This window comes from Rhopilema esculentum, chromosome 10 (assembly GCF_057945365.1).
Source record: "Rhopilema esculentum isolate cy_ngs chromosome 10, ASM5794536v1, whole genome shotgun sequence".
In the NCBI taxonomy this organism is placed as follows: domain Eukaryota; kingdom Metazoa; phylum Cnidaria; class Scyphozoa; order Rhizostomeae; family Rhizostomatidae; genus Rhopilema; species Rhopilema esculentum.
The window spans coordinates 3645268-3663566 of NC_142824.1; the positions used below are offsets into that span (position 1 = coordinate 3645268).

General features: G+C 35.6%; 2 protein-coding genes across 3 annotated transcripts; both read left to right on the forward strand.

Annotated features, from left to right (window-relative positions):
* The first annotated feature begins 1069 nt into the window (after positions 1–1069).
* LOC135691871 (uncharacterized) lies at positions 1070–6337 on the forward strand. Its single transcript, XM_065209865.2, has 2 exons — positions 1070–1989; positions 5313–6337. The coding sequence occupies exons 1-2, from the start codon at positions 1668–1670 to the stop codon at positions 5999–6001; spliced, it is 1011 nt and encodes a 336-aa protein (XP_065065937.1). The 5' UTR covers positions 1070–1667; the 3' UTR covers positions 6002–6337.
* A 130-nt stretch (positions 6338–6467) lies between these two features.
* On the forward strand, positions 6468–17797 carry LOC135691794 (uncharacterized). 2 transcript variants are annotated; one of them, XM_065209776.2, is made up of 9 exons: positions 6468–8830; positions 10001–10138; positions 10419–10498; positions 10962–11104; positions 13633–13721; positions 14118–14204; positions 14722–14816; positions 15409–15575; positions 17223–17797. In XM_065209776.2, the coding sequence occupies exons 1-9, from the start codon at positions 7331–7333 to the stop codon at positions 17318–17320; spliced, it is 2397 nt and encodes a 798-aa protein (XP_065065848.2). In that variant the 5' UTR covers positions 6468–7330; the 3' UTR covers positions 17321–17797. The 2 variants fall into 2 exon arrangements, with proteins under 2 accessions (XP_065065848.2, XP_065065854.2); XM_065209782.2 differs by having other exon boundaries at positions 10004–10138.
* The last annotated feature ends 502 nt before the right edge of the window (positions 17798–18299 follow it).

Consider the following 18299-nt stretch of genomic DNA (forward strand, 5'->3'; position numbering starts at 1 on the left):
GAACAAGGGGAGCAATTTTCATGGAGAGGGTCCATATCCTATCTTTTTAAGCGTATTAAATTGCCCCTTATTGCAAAGTTTCATTCTATTCCACCAAAGTGAGACAGAGATACGATAATACCGTCAATAAAGGTCTAGGGCAAAGTACCCCAGTCTAAAAATAGAAAAGGGGGCAAATTCAAGTTGGGGTCTTGCTCCTTTCATTTTTAGCGTATCAGATTGTCACTTGTTACAAAGTTTCATGTTATTGTACTCACTTACAGCAGAGATATCGTAATATCGCCGCTAGAGTCTTGGGGCAAAGTACCCCAGCTAAAAATAGCTGAAAAGGGCAATTTTCATTTCGGTTCCCTATCCTATCTTTTTCAGCGTATCAAACTGTCCATTATTGCAAAGTTTCATGCTAGTATCACAATTTGCACAATTCGACCCAATAAGTGATTTAACAGGCCTGACTAAATGGTTTTGCCTCGACTCATCACTGTGACGTCACAGCGGGAAATAAAATTTCGCAACGCAACTGCAAAATATGCATACTTTGACACTCAATAAAAAAAGAACCATTTAATTTATCTTATCATTTAACTTATCGGAATTCTGTTTTTTGAATAAGAACAAGGGCGAAGGATTCTATAGATTTCTTTTAAAATATTGGAACGGTAAATTTCGCTGCATAGGCACTTTAAAGACTATAAGAACAACAATCACCAAGTATAAAATAAACTGAGTACTTATCTTAAGCTTAGCTTCCTTTGACAAAATGCGTGTTTAGACAGCACCGTTATTTGAAGTTATACAGCAGTATATGATACAACAGTAGATCAAGTTTTGTTCGCATGTTTTGTAGAACAAATTTTGGTGCTCTTTCTTCACTAGAAGACAGAAAAAAATTTCTAGTTATAAAGGTTTGTATTGCATCCAATTTGCTTCTCGCTGAAGACACCAGGTTCATCACCTCAACGACCCAGTGCCTAATTTAGTGTGGTCTTGTACACTAATAGTGGTTTTGAAAATCCAAATTGTGGTCTTGAAATCAGGAATTAGTGGGAGGATTGTCTCACTAAGCGTTATGTTTATTAAAAAATCTTAAAAGTAAATGTAAATTTCATTCCTCCATGAGGTGTTTTTTCACATCATATTCTAATCATTTTATGTTTCAGAAATGCATTTTTAGCCAATCTAGGACATTCAGTTTTTAAAATTTTCTGGGCCCCCCTAGAGGGGCCTAAACATTGTTGTGTGTGACTATGACCAGTGGCAAAGCCAAAGATTCCGCTTGTCCTGCCGGACCGGACCACAAAATTTCCAAAGGTAACAGACCTTAAATTGTTTAGAGTTGTTCTGTCTGTGCTATTAACTGTTCTTGGCCTCGCTCTTTGGGGATCTTTTATGCAATTCGGACATTTGTATCGCCAATATTGCATGGAATAATACATTGAATATCCTTGAACGCACACCAAACGTGATATCATATGAACACTTTTTTGTTCTGTCTCACGGTTTCACAATAGTATCGATTCTATTATGTCACCTTGTCACCTTCACCACAGAATAGATATTATGTGCCTTAACGTTGTTACGCGCCAGTAGCTGAGACAGTCTTGCGAGACAGCCCACCAAACAAGTCTTTCTTTGAAAGTAAGAAAGAAACACAGGAAAGAAGCAAAATGAGCAGCATCCACAGGCCACTGTCTTCTGCATCCAAAATTGGAATTATTGGGTTGGGAAATGTTGGCAGGGCCATTGCCAACAATATCATCAATTCGGAATTGAATCTGCATGCTGTTTTTGACATAAGGCCTGAATCGATGGAGGGTTTTCCGGGCAAAATCGCGAAAATGGAAAGCCCACAGGACGTAGCTGCTGCAAGCGATGTTGTCCTTACAGCACTCCCAACGCCGGTTACTGTCAAAGCAGCAATGTTGGGCAACAAGGGTGCTTTTTCTGGCCTTCGACAAGGAAGCACGTGGATTGATCATTCTACCACAGGTGATCGTTTTTTCTTGCCTCTGCGAAGGTTCAACAGGAACCTGGCTGTATGTAACTGTCGTCTCTTTCTTTCTTCCTCCGCACTCCCGCGCCAATACGCCATCTTTGCAACCCGTTCAAAACACTTGACGCTCTTGAACCCTCAGTCCCATTTATTTCTGACATAAAACTCATTATCTTTGTCAAAATTATGATGGCCCACAAGGGACATGCAGCATGTACTAAGTTTTGCACGCACACAAAAACAAAAGCGGTTGCAAAATAAATTTCACACGCACAAATTCATTTACATGGTCACAAAATATAACTGCAGCACACTAAGTAAATGTTGCAGCATACACTTAGTCTGACCCGCGGCATACACTAAGTTTGACCTGATTTATATAGGCCTGACGATTCGCTCTGACGATTCGCACGCAAACTACCCTCCAGTTTTCCTTTAATAACTTTTAACTAACTAAATCTGTATGCTTCATCTAGCATGAACTTGTCTGACGTTTAGTCAAATAAAAATAAATTCTGGAATATGGTTTTCCCAGCTCCTCTTTGTACTTTTTTTAAATGAATGGTTCTGTGCTGCCAGGTAAATTGTTTACCTCCGTTCTATCTGGATAAACAAGGGTTACCATATCATGGGTCACGAATACATTTTGGTTGAACCTGACAATTTTCTCGAGTGCTTTTGCCAAAAGCTCTTCAGCACATACGCTTCGGCCACTACTCTTGTATGCTTCGATCGTGGATATATATCATGTCAATTTTATCATGCCCGGCGATAATTGTGCAGTTTTTAATTGTGGAAGCACCCGTAGAACGAAAGGCATTGGAATTTTTAAACTTCCAGCGGCAAATAACGACGAAAAACACTGGGCAAGGCCTTCAAAGAAAGAGTGAAAAATGACAGAGTTTTTATATGTGAAAAACATTTCCTACCAGAGCAAATAGAAATTTGTAAGTATCTAGCCTTCGATTTGATGCTAATAGCCTAGTTAAATCTGTGATTTTCCTTTAGTATACCTTTTTCATAAACATTTACTTGATCGTTGAAAGATCGATCGCGAGTGAACCTTGAAGCCAGCGGTGTATGAGCCTAGGCCTGTCTATTTTATCATGAGTACATTTTCAGGCCCCAAACAATTTTAAAACTGTAAGCCCACCCCCCCCCCCTCAATATGAATTTCGTTCCGACGGCACTGCATGTTTGCAAAAACGATATTTTCTTATCCTGCGAATACTTTGTCAGAACATCTGCAGGCTACAGGCGACAGTCAGAATTTCAATTTCAGTTTTCAATTTTATAGGGAAATCCAGTAAAAGTATTAATTTTCAGTATTTTGTAGATCATTGCCCCCAAACTGCTTGACAGAAGCTCAATTGCACGATCTTTCACGGCTATTTTCCTGTTATCAACCGAAAACCGTTATTTAGTACAGGTTGATTAAAAAAAAAATTCTCCTGCATAATTCTTTTGTCATCTCTTCTGTTTATCTGATTGCATAAATTTTAGAAAACAAGCTGCGCCAGTCGCATAACATTATCGGGCTGCGCGGACATCGTTTTTGCATTGAATTTGAGACCCTATCAGTTCAGCTATTGTTAGAGTGCGCCATTTGCAACGCAGAGGTAGCTGCACAGTGGCCGCACTGTCCATCGCAGCTCGAATCCTCAAAAAGACAACAACAGTCCTACTTTTCTCAGAAAAAGCACGTCTGGTAGTTTGAACCCAAGCGATTGAATCTGGTAAAAATGGATTTCCTAAAGCTCGTGGGAGATCTGATGCATAATGGCAATCTTATCGGGTTGGAAAATTTTTCAAAGGATCAAAAAGCCACGCTGGTCTGCCGACCCGTTCCAGTCGAGTCACTGAGGGACATTCAGTTAGACATTCGTGTATACATTCGGATTTTTATTGCTTCTCACGAAAAACTATGAAAAATGATAAAAATATATTTCATAGTGAGAAACCTGGTTGGATTCTCTGTTGATTCGTGTAATTTGTTTAGAATAAGACGCGCTTCACTCCGAAAGGTAAGCCAAAACATGGAACAAATTTTACACGGCCTAAGTGTTTTTTTCTAAAATAAGCATTCAAAGTGAAACATCACAACCTGATTTGAAGTGATTTCAGGCGCTAAGGAAAAACCATATTAGGGAAATCGGCTCAAAACTACATAAAACATACCTTTCCTTCGACTGTTAAGCAATTTGAAGGGTGAAGGGAAAACTACAAATTTCGAACATCCCGTTTAACTAGCAACAGGCTCCGGGGAAACCCCATCATGGGAAACCCAAATTTCAAAACTTGCAAAAATCTCCCTAAATAATGTTTGCCAGGCTGATCGGAATATGATGAAACTTGGTAAGATTGCTAGAAATAATGTACTTAACATGTTTTTTTGGGTCTGGTTGCGATTTTCTGGTTTTGTGCGAATTTCTGAAACGATTTAGGGCGTGGCTCATAAAAAATTTGATGACCACGCCCTCAAACCCATACGTGGTCTTGTGCGACAGTCAAATTTTTAGCTAGATTCGCGCCTGCACCACTTTTGAAGAGAATAACAATAATACACAGTGCAATGGGCATTACAACTCTATAGATTTTACCAAACCATTTAAAATATAGGGAAAACATCACATGTAGAGCGTCGATTGAGGCTTTTTATCATCAGGGAAAGTGTGAAATGTGCATTGAGTGTTATTTCTCAGTTCACATATTTGCATTGTTATTCGTGATTTTCCTGAAAGCCGCACCACTTTGATTGAAGCTGCATTCTTGCAGGGGCGAAGATGCAGTACACAAGATGATCTTCGACTCTAGCTCAAATGATCTTTGCCACAAATTGTCTTACAAGGATGCCATAAATTGTCTTTTCCAGCTCCATGATACAATCAATCGCATCAATGGAACGCTCATTTAAGGTTATCATTATGATCAGCAGTCATGTTCCTTTTACTTGAGTGTTGCCCTCTCGATGGGTCTAAATGCTACCCCCCCCTTTCGGGTCGGGCCCAGAACAGACCTATTTCGCCTGTTTCTGCTCTTTGTTCATGTTCCCAAAATCACAGTCCTATCTCCTAGAAAAAAGCTTCTCTTCTTTTTCACATCGTATGTCCCTCCCCCCCCCCCCATTTCCAAGCAATTGCTGAACATAATTAGTCTTGCATGATGCTTACATCGGGCTTTTTCCCTCTGATTAAAGTTTGTCGACTGCCAACCTGTTAACTAAAAAAACACTATTTATAGATACTCAGAAGTGTGCAATTGCAGTAGTCATTGTAACGCAGTAGAAGTAGAAGGTGATGTTTGTGTCTTTTTGTTCTAGATTACCACCAAACACTGAATCTTGCAGCGAAATGCAAGGAAATTGGGGTTAACTTTCTAGAAGCTCCTGTAACAGGGGGAATGGCACTTCTAAAACAAGGCCTGATGACGGTTCTAGTGAGTGGGGAGAAAGAACTCTATCAAGGGTTTTTGCCTCTGCTAAAAATGAGTGGTGAAACAGTACTGTATCTTGGGGGTTTGGGAACAGCCACTGTGACAAAGATTATAACAAACATGCTGGCCGCTTCGCATCTTGTTTGCATGGGAGAAGCTTTCATGATGGCCAAACGCAACAAAATTGATCTGAAAATGTTCTTTGAGGCAGTGCGATTTAGTGCAGGAAACAGCTACGTTATTGAAACAGAGGCTCCTCTCATGTTTAACGGCACTTTTGATCCGGATTTCTCCTTGGAATTGCACTGCAAAGATCTAGCATTGGGTAGAAACATAGCCCGTGAGTCAGGAGTGCCGTTGAAGTTACATTCGCTTGTGGAGGAGATTTACAATGAAGCTAGGCTATTTTATGGCGATGATAAAGGATCCAGCCACCCTGCGAAGCTTTTGCAAGATGTTCTTGGCGAGAAGCTCCAGACAACAGGTTTTGATGACTGGACATATTCCATAAATATCTCGGATGGAAGTATGGCTGTTAAACATACAACAAAGGCTAAGTTGAATGAAAAAGAATAGATATTGCCTGTGAAATTATCTAGATTATATAGATGTGATTTGCATTCTTGTGGAAATAACATAGCGTAAATTTTCGAATCAGCACCCCCTTCGAATCAGCGACCCCTTCGAATTAGCGCCTCACTCGAATTAGGACCCTCTAAAATAGTCCACAACTTAATGAACACCGCCTTCAAACGGGCGCCTCATCCCCCAAAGTCCCTCAAATGTGGATCTGTTAATTACGTTTATTAGAGGATTTACGGTATAATAGTCAAATAGAAATGTAGGTTTAATAAGACCAGAGATATACTTTGTTACCATAGAAATGGTTGTTACGTACAGTTTCAAGTCATCTATCATGTTTGTTTCATGAAACGTCTCGCCTGCCGATTCAGCTCTGTTTACCTTTAGTCATTGTCAGGATCACCGAGGGGGGAGGGGAAGGGGACGAATTGCCCCATGGCCTCAAAGTCTATGGGGCCTCATAAAGTAATTAGTTCGATTTTAAGAATTAAATTAATCAGACGTAACAAATGTTTGTCTAAAAATAATAAAAATTGATGATAAAAATAAAAATGTATGTCTTAACATTTCAAACAAAACGATTGCAGGAAAATGACTGAAAGAAAGGTTCTAAAATGAATTGAAAGCTCATCTGAAGGGCATAGTCGCAAACCTTTTCTACACATTTCCACATAATCTAAATATTGCATATTGAATGTGTCAAATCACAAAAAGCACTTGTTAGCAAAATGAAAAATTAATGCCTCCGTGAGGATTTTATTTTACTTTCTACCACAACAGGACCACCGGTAAGAGCTATTTTGCAAAATCTGTTGTTACGAGTCTCTACCTCTCTTGTCACTTCGTCAGAGCACCTGCAAATCGATCCTTAATTACAAGCTCAGAGCACACGCTACTGAACGGTTTAGATGGTTTAGCAATTTGTTTTTCATTGCATCTTCCAATGTATCCAATAAAAAATCATTTTAAGAGAAGCTCTTTTAAAGATAGAAAATCTTTAAAAAAGAATTCTTTGATAAGGATCAGAGTTTTTTTTAATCAAGCAGCCGGGTCGATATTTCAAAAAGCTCATCTTTTATTGTAATCAATTAAGAGATTTATTTGAAAGATAAAACCGGGAATATGAAAATGTTTTAAGAAATTCAGCTACTTTTGCAGGCTTTGAAAACAGAATATAGGCGGAACAGAAATTTTATTGAAAATTGGCGCGAAAAAAGCCTCGTACACAAATTTCACCACCACGAGGTTATTGGCTGGCTGGCCTAATAATGCTGCTAGTGTGGTCCATGAAGAAAACGTTGAAGAAAATAAATTTCATAAGACATGTCTGCTTTCCGTAGAAGAGGCAAGTTCACTTTCAAGCGCGTTGGCTCTCGATTAGAAGGTAAAGCTAAAAATGAAGAAAAAGAAGAATCGGCTGTCCCTAAATCACCAAAAAGAAATGGCAACTTTGTCGCAACGAGCGTTCGTAACTTACGTCAAAATCCTTATAGAGATTTTAGTAAATTTGAATCACCAGCTAAGAGGACAAAAATTGCTAACAATGACATTATGGTAGGTGAATTGTATGAGGACATCGATGAATTTGACAATGATATTATGATAGACCTTGATAATGACGATTTTTCAAAAGATTTGACTGTTGACTATCTGAACACACTGGAAGTTGAAGCGTCGCAACAGATGCAAGAAAAGATCAAACCAACAAAAAATTCCAACGATGAGGTTCATACATTTATATCTGTCAAGAACTGTCAAGAAAAAACACTTGACCTTTTTAGTACAGGTCAAACCGTTGATAGAACTATTGTTGATAAAAAGCAAAGACAGTCAGCGACACACCAGCCTCAAGCTGAAATAAACGATTATAAAGACAAATTTAAAACAATGGAAGAATCAATGTTTGCCAAAGATGGTGAAATAAAAATTCTTAGGCAGAATCTTGGCCGAGCACAAGAAGAGAGAGATAATTTAAAAACACAAATTCAAAAGATTGAAAGAAATACTGCAGGAGAAAAAAGTGAAAGCCAGAAGAGGCTTGAGAGAGAAATTGAAAAATTGCAAACCCAATTACAATTCAAAAACAAAGAAATACAGGACATAAAGGAATCAAGGCATAAGTATAACAGCATCAAGGATGCAGAAAAAATTGCTCACCTAGAAACTTCTGCACATCCAAGCCCTTCAACAAGTAGAACGATTTCTTTATTTGACAATACAACTTTTGCTAAAAGAGATTCAGCATCTCCAAATATGAGAAAAGCTGAAACCAAAAAACTGATTGAACATACAGATCATAAGTACAAACTTTTTAATGCAGCAAAGAAGAGATTTGATATTATGAATCATGGTCAAATTCAAATAGAAAAAGAGCTTCTACATCTAATCGCAGCCCCATTAGACAATATTAGTTATTCTGATAAAAATTTACCTGAATTGAACTTTGAAAGCGAAGCAGACCTGACTGGTTCAATGGGAAATAGCTTTATCCACCAATGTATCCTGGAATTACAAGGGATGGGCCTGAGGAGTACTGTGAGCATTGTTGAGATGATAGAACCACACTTAGCTAAGCTATCACAATACGTAAAAGACATTTCAAAACCTAGAGATGTTGATCTTCTTTGTGAAGAATCTGAAGATGTTGGGAATAATTGTATTGTGTCAAATGTTGAAAAAGGGAATCCTTTGACAAACAAAACAGAATTAAAATTTGGAATTGTGGTATTATCTGTACTAAGGATCACAGTAAAACATGATGTTTCAATACAAGGATATTTCTTGGAATCCTTAAACAATAATCAGAAGGGGACTAAAGATCATGTAGGTGGATGGCCTTTTTCTAATGTGTTTGTTTTAGGTGAAGAATTCCATTGAGTAGGCTCACTTTGATCCTTTGGGTTTGTTTTAGCTCAGAGTGCCTGAAATCACTTGTTTGCTTATTATAGTTAAATGAAGGTCTTCCTCTGTGTGGAAAGGCTCGGTTATGTTAGAAGCGCTGACTGCAGAGCCGAGGGTTTGTGGTTCGAGTCCCTGATATGACCAAACTTTCACCCAGATTGAGGATATAGGAATCATGAGGTGTGGTCACATCGTGAGGAAGGACCAGGACACTGCTTGATAAGCATACATTTCTCAGTGTCCTAAAAACTACCTTCGGATGCTAGGTAGAAACAAATACAAAAAACATAAATTATCTGTAGACAGTGGTGGTGCCAGGAGAGGGCTAGGGGGGCTACAGCCCCTCCGTCAGAAGCATCTACAGCCCCCCCCCCCCCCATCAGAGGAAATTTGAGGTTATTGTTGCAGCAAATTTGACAAAATAACATATAAAAACTGCTTATTTTAGTCATTTTAGCCCCCCTGTCGGAAGCTCCAGCCCCTTTGTCAGAAGATTTCTGGTGCCACCCCTGTCTGTAGAATAATGTATCTATGGAAAAATCTTTTACAATTATTTTTAAAGTTTTATTAAAATTTTAGAGAGTCAGAGTGAATTCTGAAAAAAGTTTCCAAATTGATCAAGAGTCTGGTATCAAGATATTAAAATTTTGGTATCTTCTGGTCTTCTGGTATTTTGGAATAATTAAGGTTTTTTAACTGAAGTGTGGATTTTCTTGATACAACAAATTTCTACATTTTATGATGCAAAAATGAAACTTATTTTTCAAATTAAAGGAAACATTTATAGCCCATTTTATCAGTGAAACTTAGAGAGAATGAATATTATTTCTTTATTATAAGGAAATCAATTCATTTTTGCATGTTTTATAGAGGCTTGTGTTCCTTTTTCTCCAACTTGTTTGGTCATGTATGCACAGGAGACCAGTTGGCAGATAAAAAAGTATATCAAGAGAGTCAATCTAGCTCTTGCTGTGCTCAAAATGAATTGAAGGAGGGTCATTGCAAGTCTAGGCCCAGAGATTAAACAAGAGTGACTTTAAATTACAATAATAATGATGATGATTTTTGCATATTTTTGTCATTTTCTTTCAGAAGAATCAAAGTTCCAAGGTCAAGATCTGTAATTATCATGACCAATTAAAACCTCCAGAACCACTCTCTGACACTGTGGAACTTGAAAATTTTGAAGATATAATGAATCATTTGTCTGTGATTGTAACCTATAAACAGGTAAGAGAAAATTTATTTGTCGGTTTAATTCAAGGTTGCTTAAAATCTTATTTTGGTTCCTGAGTTTTTAAAGTTCCAAGTAACACACAAAATGAAATTACTAAATTTAATGTTTAGTTTTGTTTTTCCTTTCACTGCTCTTCCTGTGCTCTTCGTATTCCTGTCAAATTTACCAGATCTCTCTCTTTATACAACAAAACCTTTTTAAAATATATTTATTTCTATAAGTCGTTAATTTGCATTGAAATTAGTAGCCATGTATCTTTGGATTAAATTCTAGTGTCCTGACGTTATCAAAGAAAGTATTTTTGAAGTTCTGGTTTCCTTATCGTCCTCTTGTAGGAACATATCAAAAATTGGGTAAGTCAACATCACACATTTAGCTTCTCTCTTTCCTTGCAAGGCTTGATTTTTGCAGTTGTATTGTTCTACATAGAAAATGCAGGTTTGATTTTCATTCAACAATGCTTATGACTATATTATTACTTATATAAGATACTCTGGCATGGCATCTCCTTCCAAATAATATTAAATAAATTAATGATTTAAACAATTCAAATCCCCTTCAAATAATAACTCAATAAATCTTTTATTATTATTCAAAATAGGGTAGCGTTTTTTACTGTTTTCAAGCTGTCTGACCCTTATCATTTGCATGGCGTGTTACACAAATCTGCAGCTCTCATTCTGAATTTTTTTATATCTTGACATCATTTATTTTTATGAACACTTTGATTGTAGTAAAAAAAAATTTATAGTCCTGCTTTTTGTGGTATTTTGAGTACTTGGACATGTTTCATTGCTTGATCTTATTTGCTTTTAGGCTGGTTAAAATGCTGGCACAGGGCAAACTTCTTAGCACATTTCTATCAAATATGAACACAAAGACAATCTCATCTCTGCTTGCAATATTGAAAGTTTTATCAGTCACTGACGGGTTTGAAAGTATTTTATGCTCTGGTTCAGGTAAATGCTTCATGATATTCGTTTTTAAATCAATTTGATTTGATAGTGATACAATAATCCGCAAAAAGTTTGGAATTAAAGTTTTCGGACAAATACACAGTCTGAAATTTTGCAATCCAAAACTTTTACCATCTGAAAATTTTACTGCCAATAAACAATATAAAACTTTTGAGAAGTTTATTTCCCTAAAATTATGATATGATTTAATGGCCAGGCAATGTTGATAATTTAAAAAGAGGATGCAAAACTTCAATAATCTTAAAGTATGAGAATTTGTAGTTTTGTTAGCTACCACTTAAAAATGCATGCTATGTGTAGTGTTGGGTCATCAACTAAAAATTCAACAGGATTATCCTTGCCATTCAACTTGCTTGATTCATTCTTTTCATCAGTCATCAGTATGCTCATCATCAAGCATGTTTAGCACCCCTGCTTCCTCCAAATTTTCTCTTTCACTTTTTTCTGTGTTTGGAAATGGTTCCCTCTGCAAAAATTCCAAGCTTCTTTGTCAGAACTATAAATCCCAAGCTATTTCCTTGTTTAGGTAAGTTCGTATTCTTTTACCATACACATGTCAGCCATTGCAACCAATAGCTTCTCCGAGTTTTTGTAAGTCAAATTGGCCCTATTTTTAAACTTTAAAAACAGGGACTTCTTTAGGAAATGGCCCAACATTTCGGGTATCAAAAGCAAGAAGTTTTTCTATAGCAATCTTTCAAAACATGTCAGATAGGGATATTTCTGGAGACTTTATTATATCATAGCTCTGTAAAATTGCCCCATACAAATTTAAGTCGCGTTTTTTCTCAGGTTTCTTTTGTTTGATTGTATTGCAGTTTTCTTCTCTCAACAGTTTTACTGAATGAAGTCGTACTTGCTATTGTATTTTCTTGTACAATAGCTTCATCTTTGTGTACAATAATGTACGCTTGTATGCCTATTTTTATCCCTGATGTGTGTTGTAGTCTTTTTCTTTGTTCTTCTTGTACTGCATTTTGAGAAAGTAATGTAAAATGTTTTGATCATTAGCATCTCAACAGATGCCAATACCTGCTGTAGCAACTCAGCTATGTATTATGATAAATTTAGCAGCATAAGAAAATGTACCTTCCTCTACATCCGAGAATGACTACAAGATCTGGTCTGATAAAAATACTAATCTGGTAATTTCTTACTACCTTTGTAAAAAGTTGGTCATGCAGCGGGAACCTTAGCATTAAATAGGAAGTTTGACCAAATTTCAACCTATAATTCATTCATTTTATTGGTCATGCTTGGTCATAGTCAACTTTCTTTTATGTAATACACTCTTTTTTAAGAACAATTTTATAAGAACACGAGACTTAAATTGGTCAAAAGTTAAAATCAAATTAAGAACAAGCTGAGGCTGAGCTACTGTAAAACGCAAATTTTAAAAAACGTTTTACCTAAAAAACGAGGACTTTTAGCCATATGTGGGTTCTTTTTCGGTGAATATTCAACCCTGTGGGTGAATGAAGGCCGTCTCACTTACTTTGTTGGCAAATAAGGCCCGAACACCTTCCTTGAGCGAAAACGCTAGCAATCACACTGCTTACAACCTATTAAGTTAAGAACAATCCACTCTCATATTTTTGAAAAAACAGTCAACCTAAACTCGAATTCACTAGTTCGTACAAAAAAAGAGTGTATCACAAATAACTTGCTATAAGGAGCAAGCTAACGACTATAAGAAATGACTGCAAGAAATAACTGCAAGAAGTTTTTTTGAGATGCATTTTAACCTTATCTGAAGGGTATGGTCGCAAGAATTTTCTGCTCACATCATCTTTCCATTTTGCCCCAGAGCCTCTGAAACCTCTTGGTGGCCTTCCTCCATATTTTTCCTTCAATTCTTATAAAATTTTATAGATAAGAGGACATTGTATAAGCTGAAATTATTGTTATGAGGAGCTCAAAAAAGCTGCAGTTAATTTTTGCAGATTTCCTTAAAATTGGTTTTTCATTTAAGAAAAAGTAGAGTTGGTCACTTTTTTCCTGAACACCCCCCCAAACAAAATTGTTTAGGCACATCACTGCTGTGGTACTTCTGTACAACCAAAGTCTGAAGCATGTAACATATATTCAGAGATATTACCATATCCACGATTATATCCAGATTTTACCATAGCCAAAGATTAAACAGTGTGAATTCATCTGTAGACCATTATTTTCAATGGCATGACATTATTTCTTGGACAATTGTTTGAATATTTAATAGGTTCCTGTCATTTCTACTTGACTTTGTGTTTCCAATTTTTTCTGCATGCTTTTGATTGTACCTAACTGGCTCAGAATGTGTTTATACACTTTCCCACTTGTTTAATTAACACATTTTAGTACTCTAACTGGTTCAAAATTTAGCTTTGGTGATTTTTATCGAGTATCTGTAAGTACATCCGAAAGCTTTGTTTCCTACTAAGCAACCCTAATTCAGCTTTGCTGATTTACAATTCCCACCTTTCTTCTAATCAGTTTTCATGATTTTTTATATTATTTTTCTTTGACAGCTAATTGTCCACTGAATTCGCTGTATAAAGTTTTTGTGAAAAAGCTAGAGGATTGCACAGAATTGCAATGGAAAGATGTTAAGCTTGAAGTATGTTTGACTATATATGAAACCTTCATTATTTTTATATTTTATGTTTTATTTGCAACATTCTGTAATGATAACTTCTTGTCATGCAACTATCAAATTTAGATAATTGAAAGAGTACTCGTTTGGTTGCTCAAAGATTTTTGTAACAATACGCTCCCTTTTAAGATAAAAGTATTTATGAAATGGTTCTTTGTAGCTTTTTTAGCTTTTTTGAAAAACTACAAAGTAAATGACAACCTTTTTGTACTTTGTTGTTGGATGGCACATATCAAAAACAAATGTGCAAATATATTTACTATTTTATTATTTTATCTTATATCGAGAACCCGATTTTAGTAAAGTATAAATAGGCATATTTACACGTGGAGTGCTGATGCATAGCAACCATGCTTTCAGGTTGTCCACACTGTCTCCACTATCATATCTTGCTGTCCAAAGTCACTGAGGGTTATACTAGATTCAGACTGTGAATGCCGCAGTGAGGTTAGTGTCTTGCATTTTGAAACTGGAATATATTTTCTGCCATCATTTTAAGAGTGTTAAACAGATGCACTTGATTTTTTAGAATTAATTTTTACTCATTCCAATCCCCTTTTTTTAAAAAACTCCAGTAGATCTATTATTTTTTTAAATATTTCAGCTAAATATCATCCAAGAAGGGTATTATAATAGTTTGCTTTCATAGCAAAGATTTTTGGGTTGGTGCATGGGACAAATTTTGTTTTCATTTATAAGTAGTCAAAGAGAGCTGAATTGTGAATGGATGTTTAAACTGTATTTTTGAAAACCTAAATAATTTGTTAAGTATTGTTAAATTAAAACAATTGGTAAAAATATTAATCATTAAAGGTTACAGCAACCTCTTTCACAAAACATATTTTCAATCTATTTTTAAGTAAATTTGTTTCAAAAATAATTTATACACATAGCACTAAGTCCTTTTAGCACTAAATGATTTGCAGCATAAATATTTGTTGAAATTTGTAGTTGCTTATTTCAGCTCACAAAATCCTTGGTCTTAATGCTTTTTAAAGAATATAAGGACATCAGGAAAGATTACCTGTTGCAAGATAAGAACCACATGCTCATGGAAAGGTTTGCCTTTATTCCACAACCTTAACCCTTTTTTGTTTGTTATTTTTTAAAGAGTGCAGATATATAGACCTAAAAATTGTCCATGCTTCATATTCTATTTGTTTGAGACTTTTCACCATCCAATTTTGTTTGAAATATTACCTCAAAACTAGAAATAGCATAATCAAAACTCACCATTGCTTGGGGTTACTATGGGCCCAGGTGTACTAGCACCTGAAACATGACTAAATTTGACAAAGTAATCCCTATTGTCTTCTAACAGTAAGTGTTAAAGCTGCTATGTTGGGAGTTTAGCAAGCCCATCAGAATTTTACTTTTGAATAATCACCCTATTTGTCAACATCCACTTAATACCCCAAAGTTTTTATCATCCTGCCTTGTAGCAGGAGGAACTCATGACAATGGGAATGCCCCTGCTTTCAGGCCAAAGGGAGAAGTGTTCCTTGATTTTCAGGTTTGAAAAAAGATAATCTCATTTAACTTTGATACACGTGAAAAACATTCACATCAAAATAATTACGTTACAAAATATTTAATTTTTTCTTTACTACTCTCACTTCAAGTCAGTCATGCAATTTCCTTGTTTTTGTAGCAAAATGTTTCTTCTGCTCAGACAAGGGATGTCACTTTTATCACTTGTTAGTTTGAGTGATAAGAACTTCATGGATCATAGAGTTGAGGTGGAATGGCAATATCTCGATTTGATCTATGGAACAATTCGCCTGTACCGAAGAATTCCTTCAATTAGTGAAAATGAAGGTAAAATTTATTAGAGAATTCATTATATTTAGAGCAATTTGTTTTATCTAATGGCCTTTTCATGAAAAAAATTTTAACGAGGACTACAAACTGCCTGGGTGGATGAGTACTTAGAGCTGTTGCCCATCCAAAAATATTTGTTAAAGGAGAAGCCCTCCAGGTCCTGAGGGGGTATTAGTGGTATCAACAGCTCATGATTGCCTAGCCTTTTCTAAATGCATGATTACAGCTGATTTGTAAGAAACTGTGTTATGTAATGAAATGAAATGTGAATAATGAGGCAATAATGCTTTGTTTTCATTAGCAACTTTCACCCAGGAATACTGAGATTTAGAGGAATTCACTTTGCTGTAATTGCTCTTGCTGGCAGAGGCTTTTTGGCAAGAGTATTCATTAGCTTTTGTGCCAAGATAAAATAATAGAACTGAAAATGGTCTAACTAAAACCCCTTGATTTACCTCCCTTTTCTCATCCCGATTCTCTGTGGAACAGGATCTTTTGTCCGGAATAAGGCCGCCTTTGACAAAAGCAATCCTTGACGAGGTGAATGAGCCATTGCTCTTACATATTTATCATATTTTTGTACAGTTTCTAGCAACTCTTCCTTGGCAAGCTTTTGTGTTTTGTATGCCCTGTACAGAGGCAAAGTGACAAGGTGATCTATTTTTGAATTATTGTTCCATCAAACAAAGGGTTTTATTAACATGCTTCATAACACAAAAAATGGCCAAGGGAAAGTGGCTAGAAACTCTACTAAAACATGACAGAAATGTAAGAGCAATGGCTCATATGCTTTATCAAGGCTTGCTCTTGTCAAAGGTGGTCTTGTTATGGAAAATAGAGCGCATTCCACAGGGAATTGGAATGCGAACAATCTTAGTTCTATTACTTTATCTTGTTGCGCCAATAATTTGGCAAGGGTGTTGGCATGGGCAATCATGACTTGACAAAAAGGTGATTTTGAGTAAAGACTGAAATGTTTTTGGCTGGAAATATAAAGAAATTGATTTGTTAGTTTTTGCGCAAAGGAATTACCATAAACGCTCTATCAAGCAAAAGTTTTAAAAAGCCCCCTTCTTTATTAGGCTCCCCTCTTAAATCCCCAGATTCCTCTTAAATCAAACAAAGAAATCGTGTGCATTGAGTTGGTCTCTTGACGGGTGTGGTGATTATGAGTTTGTTTGCATTGAACACGGCCCATGTAAATATTTACTTGGGTGTCTTAGAAGAGGGTTGAAACTTGCTTAGAAGATGTCCCAAGGGATATCAATTGATCCTGATGACTCTGAGGAAGATAATATCATTATAATTGATTGATTTTAAGAAACTGTTGAAGCTGCTAGCTAAGTTTTTGAGAACATTTGTATGACATTTCATAACAAAAAATGCACGACAGCATTTTTATAACATTTTTTACATTGAATTATTAAAACCCTCCTCTAATAAAGCACCCTTTTTTTAATTCCCCTCTAGTTCTAAAAAAATAGATGCCCTGGGGGCTTAAAAGAGTTTTTACGCTATAACAAGTTTTTAAAAACATCAGTTTGAAAAATCAGTAAACCCCTTTGGCATTTATTTTCATAAAGGAGGTATCTTATAAATTGGTTATTATCATCATTTGTGCCACCAATCAATTTTTCCTTGCAGTTCTCATGGTGCAAGATTTGCGTGACATCGATCAGTATGATGATTTTGAAGAATCTGAAGATGGACCACAAACAGACTTCCCTATGGATCAAAATTAATAGTGTGAAATATTTTAAGAAAGATTTTCCCTTTTTCATTTCCAGGTACTTGTACAGATAAAAGCTATTTGAATTTGTTACATATTAATCACTGAAATGTTCAAGAATTTAGTATTTATTCTTGATTTAATGAAAATCATCTATATAAGTTAAGGACCTATATAAGTAAATATTCCAAACATACTTTAATTTCTACTAGCTTGTGTCACAGCAAATATTTGGTTTGCTATATGATAATAGAAAACTATACAAACTGGATGTGGGTGTTCTGATGAGACATTTTAACATAATCAATTTGTATTATCCAACAAGACAGAGCATTGTGAGTGTGTAAATTTCCATGGAAAATTTTTGTACCAAAAGCCAGAGATTATTGTTTCATATCAATTTGTTAATGTAAAATTCATAAGTTTATAATACTTTATGAAGAATTTTTGTAAGTAAATGTATATAGAACACATGAAAGACTGACAGACATTTTTGCTTTTTAATCTCCATCCTGCCTTTCTTTGTTATTGAATAGAAATAGAAGGCTTTTAAGACATAACACTATTACTAAGGATTTAAAAATTATCCTTGAAGCTGCAGGGTTTTGCAAAAGGAAATGAATAAAATATAGTTGGAGGAAAAATATTAAAAACATTGCTTAGTATTAACTGTTGAAGTATTGAAAGATGAAAACAAAAGCAGCTTTATATGAGAAAGATTCCTTTAAACACAAAGCACATGGCAGATTTTTGTCTTTAAAGATTAAGGTTTTTGTCTATACAAGATATTAATCTTATTTTTGGATAACTTTGAAAAGGCACAGTTTGATCACACAAGAAAATTAAAATAATTTTATATATTTGATTTTTGGGTCCATTTAATGATTATTTCAGCACATCAATTTAGATTGATAAATATGCATAAATAAACCCTATAAATATCTAATTAACACAGAAACCACTTATCATTGTATGTTTTCTTTGACTTAAAG